The sequence below is a fragment of the Rissa tridactyla genome, chromosome 26 (assembly GCF_028500815.1).
Source record: "Rissa tridactyla isolate bRisTri1 chromosome 26, bRisTri1.patW.cur.20221130, whole genome shotgun sequence".
Taxonomy (NCBI): domain Eukaryota; kingdom Metazoa; phylum Chordata; class Aves; order Charadriiformes; family Laridae; genus Rissa; species Rissa tridactyla.
The window spans coordinates 643,786-656,097 of NC_071491.1; the positions used below are offsets into that span (position 1 = coordinate 643,786).

Here is a 12,312-nt window from a genome sequence, read left to right on the forward strand (position 1 = left end):
GTAAAGCCTTTGACACCATTTCCCACAGCGTTCTCCTGGAGAAACTGGCTGCCCGTGGCTTGGAGAGGTGTACGCTTTGCTGGGTAAAAACCAACGCGATGGCCAGGCCCAACGAATGGTGGTATCAGGAATAGCGTGGCCAGCAGGACTCGAGAGGCTGAGGGCCCTGGGCTCAGTGGTGTGGAGACTGAGGACAGTACAGGAGTAGCCTGAGTGTGCTTGAGGCGTGCTTTCAGAGCTGGTGGAGCTTTCCTTTGTTGTGGAAAACAGCATGAGAAAGAAATAATGCCCCAATATACAGCTGGGGAGGTGCAGACTGGACACCAGGAGAAAGAAATATCACTCCAAGGGCAGTGCTGTGGTGCAACACGCCACCCAGAAAGAGTCTGGATCAGCTTTGTGTTTCAGGGAAGAGCCAGGGAGGATGGAGAGATCTCAGCAAAGGAAGGTGACAGCAAGGTGGCGCAGCCGGGTGGATGACTGCAGCCTGCAGGGAAAGAGGCAGGGGTGATGGGACACCGTAGGACAGCCCGTGGTGGAGATGACATGGGGATGTGGCAAAGCTGAAAGGCCCCTAACAGAGTCAGCCTCTTCATGTCTTGGGCTATGGCTCTTGTCTCTGCCACTGATGCCTACGAGGAGTCAAGTTATCCTTCCAGCACTGGGGTCTCATTGCCTCCTCGTCCATACTTCAGAGCCTGGGAGGTGTCGTACCATAGTGCTGGCCTTGGCATTGCACATCTCCACATCACACTGTGCCAGGAAGAGCCCTGAGGAAGGAGTGAGGGACAGGATCTCCCTTCCTAGGGGCTGGGGGTCAGGCCTTGGCCCTTTGGGCGATGGGGTCAGGCCTTGGCCCTTTGCACTAATGAAACACATCCAGGGTTACTCAGCATCAGAGCCACCTTCACCTTGCTTTTCTCGACCTGTCATCACTGCCTCCAGTTTTCTGCTCTAACCGGACCCTGGGGACAACATCTCAGTGGTGTCCCTCAGTGGGACCCATTAACACTCCAAGAAACTTTGGAGTTTGAACCTGACTTTGACTTCTTGAGAGGTTTTTTCAGCTTCCTCTCAGTGTCTGAGGTTCATGGACTCGGCATCAAACCCACCGGAGGGGTCATTAAAACTCCTTGGGCTGGTCCTCTGCGTCTGAGCTGGGCTGGGCTCCTGGGATGGAGGGAGCTCACGGCAAGCGGGCAACGCCTCAGAGAGACAGCTCTGCCCAGGAGCAGCTCCTCTGCCAAGCGCAGCAGGGCTGAGGGCGGTGCCTGGCTGTCTCAGGGAGATGAGCGAGGCAGAGAGAGCTTAAAGGTGTCAGGATTGGAAGGATGACTGAGAGCTCACTGGAGGAGAAATCCTTGCAGCCCTTGGCACAGTAAGCCTCTGGGTGCAGGGCACTGCAGGTGGAGTTCCTGGAGGCATCTCCTAAAGCTGGCACAGCCACAGCTTATGGGATCTGTAAGGAGGCGGAGGGGGAGGAGGGGTCTTGTTATGAAATGTGAATAGCCGTGAAGCCAGGGTGTGCAGGCAGGGGTGCCCAGGGCTGTCCTCGAGCAGGGTCCCTGCACCCCGTGGGTCTGTGTGCCAGGGCAGGGACTCTGCCGGCTGCCAGGGTCAGCTCTCAGCCTGCCCAGGGAGACCCCCACGGGCATGTGGGGAGAAGCTTTGGAGAAAGAGCAACCACTGGCAGGGGAGGGTCCTGCTGTTGAGAGGGTGCTGCGTGGGTGAGGGCTGCTCACAGCTGCAGGTCAGTGCAGGATGTTCCCTGGGGATTTTTCAAGAAGCACAGCACGGCAGGGGCTACCTGCAAGGGAAGGATCCTGTTCTTCCAATCTTCTACTCCGGGTTGTCTGGGTGGGTGATGGGACAGAGAAATTCATCTCTCAGTTGAGGAGGGGGCACTGAAATTCCAAATCTGTTTCTCTTAGAAGTGAATAATCCAGGGAGGACTGGAAATCAACAACTGAATCTCTGCCCCTGCAACGATACTGCCCTCAGCAGCACAAAGCTGATCTCACAAAAAGATATGAATGAAATTATTCTGAGGAAAGAGAAGTCATTTTGCGGAAAATTTTGGGAAATGGAATAGGATGGGCCCAAAGAAGTCTGCCTTAACTTGCCAAGGTCTTCTCCTCTTTCAACAGTCCCTCATACCCAGAGTGAACAAATGTCCAATGGCAGCTCCATCACCCAGTTCCTCCTCCTGCCATTCGCAGACACACGGGAGCTGCAGCTCTTGCACTTCGGGCTCTTCCTGGGCACCTACCTGGCTGCCCTCCTGGCCAACAGCCTCATCATCACCACCATCGCCTGTGACCACCGCCTCCACACCCCCATGTACTTCTTCCTCCTCAACCTCGCCCTCCTTGACCTGGGCTCCATCTCCACCACTGTCCCCAAAGCCATGGCCAATTCCTTCTGGGACACAAGGGCCATCTCCTATGCAGGATGTGTTGCACAGGTCTTTTTCTTATTTTTCTGTGCTGCAACAGAGGTTTATCTTCTCACTGTCATGTCCTACGACCGCTACGTTGCCATCTGCAAACCCCTGCACTATGGGACCCTCCTGGGCAGCAGAGCTTGTGTCCACATGGCAGCAGCTGCCTGGGGCAGTGGGTTTCTCACTGCTCTCCTGCACACAGCCAGTACATTTTCCCTACCCCTGTGCCAGGGCAATGCTGTGGGCCAGTTCTTCTGTGAAATCCCCCAGATCCTCAAGCTCTCCTGTTCAGACTACTACTTCAGGGAAGCTGGGCTTCTTGTGGGTGGTGTCTGTTTAGGCTTTGGTTGTTTTGTTTTCATTGTGCTGTCCTATGTGCAGATCTTCAGGGTCGTGCTTAGGATTCCCTCTGAGGAGGGACGGCACAAAGCCTTTTCCACGTGCCTCCCTCACCTGGCTGTGCTCTCCCTGTTTGTCAGCACAGGCATTTTTGCCTACCTGAAGCCCCCCTCCATCTCCTCCACAGTTCTAAATCTGGTGGTGGCAGTTCTGTACTCGGTGGTTCCTCCAGCAGTGAACCCCCTCATCTACAGCATGAGGAACCAGGAGCTCAAGGATGCCCTAAGGAAACTGCCTCAATGGAAGTTCTTTCTCCAATAATAACCTGTCTCCCTTCTCCGCAAGTTTCCTAGACTTTATGTTAGGCAATAAGCTTGCTTTTTTCTCTTGCAATAATCCTGCTTATATATAATTTTCTGGGTTTGTACTACTTGTCTTGAGGTTTGATCCAGTTGTTTCTGACCCTTGCACAACACTGTGTCAAAGGTGACCTGTCTAATAGCAGCTCTTCAGTAAAAAGGCATCTCCCAGGTGCAGTGCCTGGAGGCTAGGTGCTTCCTCCAAAGGTGCTGCCAATAAAATGTCCAAGGAACTGGTCTTTCAAAGAGTCTCTTCTCCCTGTGTTCTCCCTGTGTTTGGGGTTAAGCTCACTGTACTATTGGGTTCCGTTGGACCAAATGTTCTGGTTTTAAAGGCTCTCTTCTTGTGTCCACTGGTAGTGGAGATGGTGCATGAGCTCCTGATTAACTCCTCAGACTGCTTCATATGTGTCAGGACTTACAGCATACAGCAGATTCTATGGAAATGAATTTGGATGTGTGAGGAGAGGATGGGGACTCGCCACGTGCCCTGAGCTGTGGATGAATGAAGACACAGAAGGTGAAACACCCACAGAGGTGAAGTCGCCCACAAGCAAAACACTAAATTGAGGTATGCACAAACAAGAACTCTGCAGTCCCCTGAAAGTCAGCGGGGACCCAGTAGGCATGGGAAAGGGAGAGGTGTGGGAGCTGCCTGAGGACCCCCAGGGCCAGGAGTGTCGTGCTGTCCTGGGGAGTGGGGCTGATGGGAGCAGAGGAGGGGGCAAATTCAGTCAGGGTTGTGGGTTCACCTAAATAGGATAGCAGGAGGGGCAGAGAGTGACTAGCCTGTTTAAATTGTTCCCTTGGGGCCAGCACTGGCCTGGGGCTGATGGGGAGGCTGAGCTCTTTTTCTGCCCCACAGGAGCTGCTGTGCCCTTCAGAGGAGCTGGGGTTGGGGATGAGCGCCAAGAGTTCTGCAGCAACTGTGGTGGGCACTGCCATGGGACCAGCCCAGACCGGGCAGCTGTGCTTGGCTGGGCAGAGGAGGGGGCAAGGGGTCTGGGGAGAGACAAGGAACAGCTGGGATGGGCTGGTAAAAGCCTGGGAGAGGAAAACATCAGTGTAGAGCTAAGTTGTGCAGGGCGTGGGCACTCCAGGTGTGGCCTCACCAGAGCCGAGTAGAGGGGAAGGGTCACCTCCCTCCATCTGCCAGCAATGCTTTTCCTAAACAGCCCAGGAGGCTGTTGGCCTTTGCCACGGGGGTGCATTGCTGGCTCATGCTCAGCTGCTTGTCCTCCAGGACCCCAGGGTCCTTCTCTGCAGAGCCACTATCTAGCCAGTCAGCGCCCAGGACGATGTCCACTGTGTGGCTAGATCACAAGCTGTCCTCCCCCAGGGACTTTCTCAGCAGCACCTTGGCCTTCTTGGATATGAGCTCCACCTCTGTCACGGGTCCCACCGAGCTTCAGAGAAACCTGGGACAGCAAACCCCTCTCCTGCCAGGGCTGCGCAGCCAAGGCCTGTTTCTCTCTGGCCTCAGGGACTGCAGCTTCTACTCTAGTTGTGGGAACCCCATTCATCACTTTGTGTCCACCTGACATCCACTCCAGCATGCCTCTCCAGGTTTTCTGGTAGGACGTGCGGCTTGTGGGGGACCCACACTGGAGCAGTCCGTGCCTGAAGGACTGTACCCCATGGAAAGGATCCACGCTGGAGCAGTTTGTGGAGAACTGCAGTCAGTGGGAAGGAGCCACATTTGGGGAAGCTCAGAAACGAAGTGTTATGAACTGACTGCAGCTCCCATTCCACAACCCCCCTGTGCCACTTGGGGCAAAGGCAGAAGAGTTAGGAATGAAGTTGAGCCTGGGAAGAAGGGAGGGAGGGGGGAAGGTGGTTTTAATTGTGTTTTATTTCTCACCGTCATTTTTAATTAATTTCCCCAAGTTGGGTCTGTTTTGCACATGACAGCAACTGGTAAATTAAAAACATGGTGAGAGTTCCCCTCACGCAAAAGTGCAGTTATGTCATCATGAAGGCAATTAGATTGGCAAGGCATGATTTCATAAAATCATAGAATGGTTTTAGTTGGAAGGGACCTTAAAGATCATCTAGTTCACACACCCCTGCCCTGGGCAGGGACACCTCCCACCAGACCAGGCTGCTCCAAGCCCTGTCCAGCCTGGCCTTGAACCCCTCCAGGGATGGGGCAGCCACAGCTTCTCTGGGCAACTGGGCCAGGGTCTCACCACCCTCAGAGTGAAAAGTTTCTTCCTGATATCTAATCTAAATCTACCCTCTTCCAGTTTGAAACCATTACCCCTCCTCCTATCAATTCATGCCCTTGTAAAAAGTCCCTCTCCAGCTTTCGTGTAGGCCCACTTCAGATACTGGAAGGCTGCTATAAGGTCTCCACATAGCCTTCTCTTCTCCAGGCTGAACAACCCCAATTCCAACAGGTCCATGTCCTTCCTATGTTGAGGACTCCAGAGCTGGACGCAGTACTTCAGGTGAGGTCTCACCAGAGCACAGCAGAGGGGCAGAATCCCCCCCCTCCCCCTGCTGGCCACGCTTTTGATGCAGCCCAGGATGTGGACGGCTCTCAGGGCTGCGAGTGCACATCACTGGCTCATGTTGAGCTTCTCATCCACCAGCACCCCCAAGTCTTTCTCCTCAGGGCTGCTCTCAAGCCATTCTCCACACGACCTGTATTTGTGCTTGGGATTGTCCCGACCCGTGTGCAGGACCTTGCACTTGGCCTGGTTGAACCTCATGAGGTTTACACAGGTCCATCTCTCAAGCCTGTCAAGGTCCCCCTGGATGGCATCCCTTCCCTCCAGCTTGTCATCTGCTCCACACAGCTTGGTGTCATCGGCGACCTTGCTGAGGGTGCACTCAATCCCAATGTTCATGTCGCCAACAAAGATGTTAAATAGCACTGGTTACAGTACTAACCCCTGAGGAACACCACTGGTCACTGCTCACCACTTGGACATCGAGCCATTGACTGCAACCCTTTGAGTGCAACCATCTAGCCAGATTTTTGTCCAACAAGTGGTTCATTGGTCAAATCCATGTTTTTCCAATTTAGAGACCAGGATGTCGTGCGGGACAATGTCAAATGTTTTGCACAAGTCCAGGCAGATGATGTTAGTTGCTCTTCCCTTATCCACCAATGCTATAACCCGGTCATTGAAGGCCATCAAATTTGCCAGACACAATTTGTTCTTGGTGAAGCCATGTTGGCTGTAACTAATGACCTCCTTATTTTGCAGGTGCCTTAGCATAGTTTCCAAGATGATCTGCTCCGTGATTTGCCAGGCACAGAGGTGAGACTGACTGGCCTGTAGTTGGCTGGATCTTCCTTTTTTCCCTTTTTGAAAATCAGCTTTCTTGTTGCCCTTGATGCCTCTGGCCAGATTTGACTTTATCTGGGCTTTAGCTTTCCTAACATGATCCATGGCTGCTTAGACACTTTCTCTGTATTCCTCCCAGGCTACCTGTCCTTGCTTCCACCTTCTGTAGGCTTTCTTTTTCTTTGATTTACCCGTGGTAAGCCCATGCTGATGGTTCTTAGCACAGCTGCCAAATGGGCCACAAAGTCTGAGGCACAAGTGGAGCTGGTACTCCCAAAGGGGGAAGAGCTGGTCAGAGATGTGAAGACCAGTCTCAGCCTTGGCTGTAGTGACCATAAAATTGTGGTCTCCCAGATCTCCAGGGAAACAGGGAAGGAGAGCAGCAGAGCACAGACCCTGGACAGTAGGGAAGGAGGCCCACTGAGGGCACTGGCAGGTGGGCTCCCATGGAAACAGTGACAGGGCCCTGAAAACATCCACAGGCCTTCATGGCCCTGACCAGCTTCACATGTGGCCTCCACCCACATCTCTGTCCATCAGCCCAGGAGTCCCTTTAAGTCCAGGCCTGAGGTTCAGCCCCAGCTTGATCTATGCTGTAGGTGTAAAGGTCTCCAGACACAGCCTTGCCTGTCCATGGACCTTGTTGGTTTGGTCTTGCAGGCTGACTTCCCAGCTTGATTCTTTACCTGGTGTACCATGAAATAACTGACATTCACTGAACGGCCCTCCAAGTGCCAGACCCCAGCTAATTCACAGAGGCCTAGGGCCTTTCTGCTTGCTTTCTCCATATCACTTGGTCAGGTTTTGTGGGTGTGGAGTTTAGTAGGTGGGTGTTATTGGGTTTTTTTTTGGTTTTTTTTTTTTTTTTTTTTTTTTTGTGGTTGGACTCGATGATCTCAGAGGTCCCTTCCAACCACTAAGATTCTGTGATTCTGTGATTCTGTGAAGGACTGTACCCCGTGGAAAGGATCCACGCTGGAGCAGTTTGTGGAGAACTGCAGTCAGTGGGAAGGAGCCACATTTGGGGAAGCTCAGAAACGAAGAGTTAGGAATGAAGTTGAGCCTGGGAAGAAGGGAGGGAGGGGGGAAGGTGTTTTTAGTTGTGTTTTCTTTCTCACTGTCCTATTCTGTTACAATCAATTGGAAATAAATTTAATGAATTTTCCCAGGTTGGGCCTGTTTTGCCTGTGATGAGAATTGGTAAATTAACTGGTAAACAAACAATCCTCCCAATTTATTGCTATTGACAAATGTGGCGAGAGTTGCCCTCATGCACAAAGGCAGTTAAGTCTGGTAAGTTGGTAAGTCCATGCTGATGGGTTTTGGACATGTTCTGTTGTTGGTGCCCACAAATGTCACCCAAAAGGACTCGAACTGATGGCCCTCTCCTCACCGATGTGAGCCTGTGCAGCCTGGGGTTCCCTGGGTTGCACTTTTGGATTCTTCCAAAGACGGGTGCACCACTTGCTTGTCCTCTCTCACAAGAGACCTCTGCCAATCCCATGACCTCTCAGAAAGGATATTCCGAAGAAATATTGATCTTCCCTGTGACGCCATTACAACTATTCTCCCTCTTATATAGTGCAGTCAGTTTCTCTGATTGTTCATATACTTGTTCTGATACAGTGACCATTTCTAAAGTCACCTTTTCAGATCCAGACTGTCTAGGCAAAGGCCCTTTCCATAATTCTTCAGTTTTCTTCTCCATTTACTCTTTGTTCATTCAGATACCTCTCACCTATGCTGCTGCTTTCACCTTCAGAGACTGAACAGCTTGACTATCTTTCAAAAGTCTAATTGTCTCCTTATCCAGATCTTTAATTATGTTTATATCTATTTTTTTTTATCTAACTACCTAAAATATTTCTCCTAAGATTATCCCTTGTAGAAAAGCAACCTCATTAGTGGTAGCTTGTACTTAGCGTGTGATTACAGAATACGATTTATTATTTATGAAAACTGATTGTGCTTTACTTCTCTGAAGAATGGGAAAAACTCTCCTGTGCCTGAGTGCAGCCATGTCTCTAAGGAGCTCAGGTGGGAGATGGTGCAATGGAGCTGTAACATCCAGCTGCAGAGATCAGTGGAGAAGTCTGGTACAAGGAGCAGTGATGTAAGTCCCAGGTGGCCAATGTCAGAAATGGGGAGGTTGGGGAGGTGAGGAGCAAGGCTGTCCATGCAGTGATGGACATCAAGGGACTGCTTTTCCTTTCTGCCCAGGCTTCCTGAGGAAACACTCTGCATCAGTATCAATCAGAGAATGCTTCTATCACCTCTTTTTTAAAGTGAAAAGTAATAAAATATATCCTTCAACATAAAAGATGCATCTTTGAAATCTTCCTACTTAATTACGCTATGAAACCTCTCTAATTAGCTGTACAAGCCTTGAAGACTTGAAGAAAATTACAAAAGGAGAAATACCTTGTTAAGGCTTTCTGTCTTTTAATGAGCCCCATGGTGTATTTGCTGCTGAGTCCATGAGCCTCAGATCCTGAGAGAAGGTTGAACAGAGTGCTCAAGAAATCAGAAGCCAAACCCCAAGTACCTGGAAGCATTAATGAGCCCCACTGAGGGCCATTCCTGACAAAGCCTCCCCAGGGACTCGTTAGAGCAGATAGCTGGAGGCTGTGATTGCAGGTGGGCAAAGGCAGAGTGCAGGTGGCTGTAAAGCTGAAGAAACCCTTGGTTTGTTTGATGCAGCAGAAAGGCCAAGCCCTCAGCCCCAGGCCCTGGCAAGGCAGATCCTGTCCCTCACTTGTGGCCCAGGGCTCTTCCTGGGACAGAGGGATGTGAGGGGGAGCAATGCCACATGTAGGAAAATTCTGTGACACCTCCTGGCCTCTCAAAGAAGGGGCGAGGATGAAACAGAGTCCTGAGGCTCAAAAGAATCACAGACTCATAGAATCAATTATGTTGGAAAGGATCTTTAACATCATTGAGTCCAACTGTAAACCTAACACTGCCAGGTCCACCACTAAACCACACCCCTGCATGCCACATCTTGTGGTGCTGTGCTCTCCCCCTTCCCTGCCCCTCTGGCTCCTGCTCAAGCCATAACCATCAGTGGGAGTTGTGATGAGTTGCACCTGGACTTTGGGGGACGGCTGGTAACAGTCAAAACACTGTCTGGAGTGGGGGCCTAGATATTTTGTTCCCATGCAAATATGATGATAGGTCAATTCTCTTACTCTATAAACAGTGGACAGAGCAAGAGCCCTTGGAGCTCTCCTGCATGGCAGCGGCTGCATGACAGGACCTCCCCTTGAGCGGGGACGCTCGTTTAAGGTTCTTCTCCTCGAGGCTGAGAGATTCCTTGCCGCAACGGATTCTCGGTAAGTGACTAATAGCATGCTAAACTTTGAAATCTTAGCTAAGTGATGTAAAGGATTGATTGCGCATATATAATCCTTCAGACATAAACCGTTAACCAAGTCTGGGACTAGGATTGGATCCAGCCGCAGCCAGACTCCTCTCTGAGAAGGAGTTTAGAAAGCCAGGGGGTCCTTTCTGAACCTCGGGACTCAACGGGAGGGTCTCCCTGAGAGCTTGTCTGACCCCGGCCTCTATGCAGTAAATAATCAGGTGTACCTTGTCATCGAATCTCGTAAAACACTGTCGCATTCACTGCTAACTTTGTTAAATCACTGTTATATATTAATAAATATTTCACTATTCATGACCAGGCATCTTGGCTCTGTCGGATGCCTTACCAGTGAGCCCAGAAACCTCAAGCCAGGGAAGAGAAATGCTGAGACATTTCACTGCTGAGAAAGTAAAAGCTGGCAGAAGCCTTGGGACCATTAGTGTGGACATCCCACCACCTATGGAAGGGTCCAGAAACTTTCCAAGAAGAAGAGACCTCCGAGGCACCTAACACAGCCACAAGCCTCATCCTGCCCTAAAAAGGTATGCAGAAGGAAATGACTTCACACACACAGACCCCAGTTGTGAGCCTGCTGATGGACAATCATGTGCCCAGGCTGCAGTGATCCCACAAGCAACCTCTAGCTGCTGGCATGTTCCATACATGCTGGCGTGTTCCATACTGTGTGTTGCATTCATACCCATGCTGCTGGCATGTCCCGTACTTGGGACCTCACAAGAACCAAGGCCGGTCATCAACCCTCTGCTGGCCTAAGGGCTGCTCTGGAACACAGGGCTTCAAACACCTCTGACCTTGCTCATGGTCTCTGAGGTCCTCAGGCAGCAGCACCCTCACAACTGGCATTCAGGCCATACGCCTGCTGCGGGGCTATCAAGGACTCAGGCAGATGTGACCTCCCAAGCACCGAGCTCATCCATGAGGCTGGTGCTGGCCTGTCGGGCACTCAGACAGCAGTGACCTCCAAAGCAGTATCAGAGAGATCTGCCTGTTTCTGGTCTATCAGAGATTCTGGCAGCACTGACCTCATAACCAACATCCACACCATGTGCCTGCTGCTGGCCTGTCAGGTACTCATGGAGAAACGACCTCGTAGGCACCGAACCCAGCCTTGAGCCTGGGGTTGGCCTGCCACCTGCAGAGACAGGGGTGACCCCAAAATGAGCATCCAAAGCAGATGCCTGCTGTTATAGCAGCAGTGACCTCACAATCAACATGCCAGACCTTGGCCTGCTGCTGGACTGGGGTTCTCAGGCAGAAGGGACCTCACAAGCATCTACTCTAATCATAAAGCCTTTTGCTGGACTGCCATGTCCTCACAGAATCATGTAGATTGAAAGGGATCTTTGGAGATCATCTAGATCAATCCCCCTGCCCTAAAGGGAGTCAGCCAGAGCAGGTCACTTAAGACGATGTCCAGGCTGGTTTTAAGTATCTCCACGAATGGACACTCCACAGCCTCTCAGGGCAGCCTGTGCCAGGGTCATGCGCCCTTAATGCCGAAACATGTTTTCTTGAGTTCAGTTGGAATTTCTTGTTTTTGAGGAGTGGGACCTAGCACATAAGCCCTGTGTGGGGACGGTGAGGGACATGGGCTTCTTCAACCTGGTGAACCTCCTCCAGTGAGGGTCGTCATCCAAAAGGGATAACCTCAGTCGAAGTATGGGGGAGAGATGGGTGGGATATGATAGATATAAACACATGGAAGGATTTTGCTGAAGAGATTATTAGCCTGCTGAAAGACCAGGGCATTCTTCCAACTGCCTGAAGCTCAAAGCAGCACCTGGGTAGTTTAGAGGGATGTGACTGAGCAAGGAGTAAGTGACGGGGAAACTGGAGAGCAATGGGGAGGCTGGCCCTGCTGCCCCCTTAATGGTTCGATGGGCCCACCATGCTGGAACCGCATGGGACAGGTGTGCTCGAGGGTGGGGAGACATCCCCCCGGCAAAGTACCCTGGCAGCCCCCAGGGCTCTGTCCCCCTCAGCCCGCCTGTTTTGGTGGCCTCCCCCAGTGCCTGGGCCACAGATGGTCTGTGTCCCCTCAGTGCCAGCTCCTCTCCCCAGGCCAGCACAAGAGTCCTGGTCCAGGCACAGAGCAGCCTGCCCTGAGTGGGGGCCTGCAGAAAGAGATTTCTCCTTCTCAAGGATTCCTCCCTGCAAGCACAGAAATGCTCCCTTGCTCTTCTCCAGGGACACCCCTTCTCCCCAGAGAGCCTTTCCCCAGGTGAACGTGTCCAGGCTGGCCTGGCTGGACATTCCTGGTTCCCACCTCATGCTCCCTGCAGGGCCCTGAGCTGCTGTTTCTGCTCTGCAGAGGGAGGGGGCTGTGGTGCCCTGAGGCCATGGGGTGACCCTGCACTGGCCATGCTGGTCGGGGTGAGGAGCAGAACTTGCCAGAAAGGGATCACTGCTGCTAAGCCCCCTTCCATCTTCCCTCATTGCTCAGTAGCCAAGGACAGGGCTTGGCAGGACCAAGGGGTGTCTTCAGTTTCA

At 51.9% G+C, this 12,312-nt stretch overlaps 1 protein-coding gene across 1 annotated transcript; it reads left to right on the forward strand.

Annotated features, from left to right (window-relative positions):
- Nucleotides 1-2,170: 2,170 nt before the first annotated feature.
- On the forward strand, nucleotides 2,171-9,912 carry LOC128901578 (olfactory receptor 14J1-like; the record flags this gene model as incomplete). The annotated part of the gene is made up of 2 exons (XM_054183660.1): nucleotides 2,171-3,075; nucleotides 9,903-9,912. Coding segments are annotated over exons 1-2 (915 nt in total), but the record flags the coding sequence as incomplete, so codon positions are not given.
- Between the last annotated feature and the right edge of the window lie 2,400 nt (nucleotides 9,913-12,312).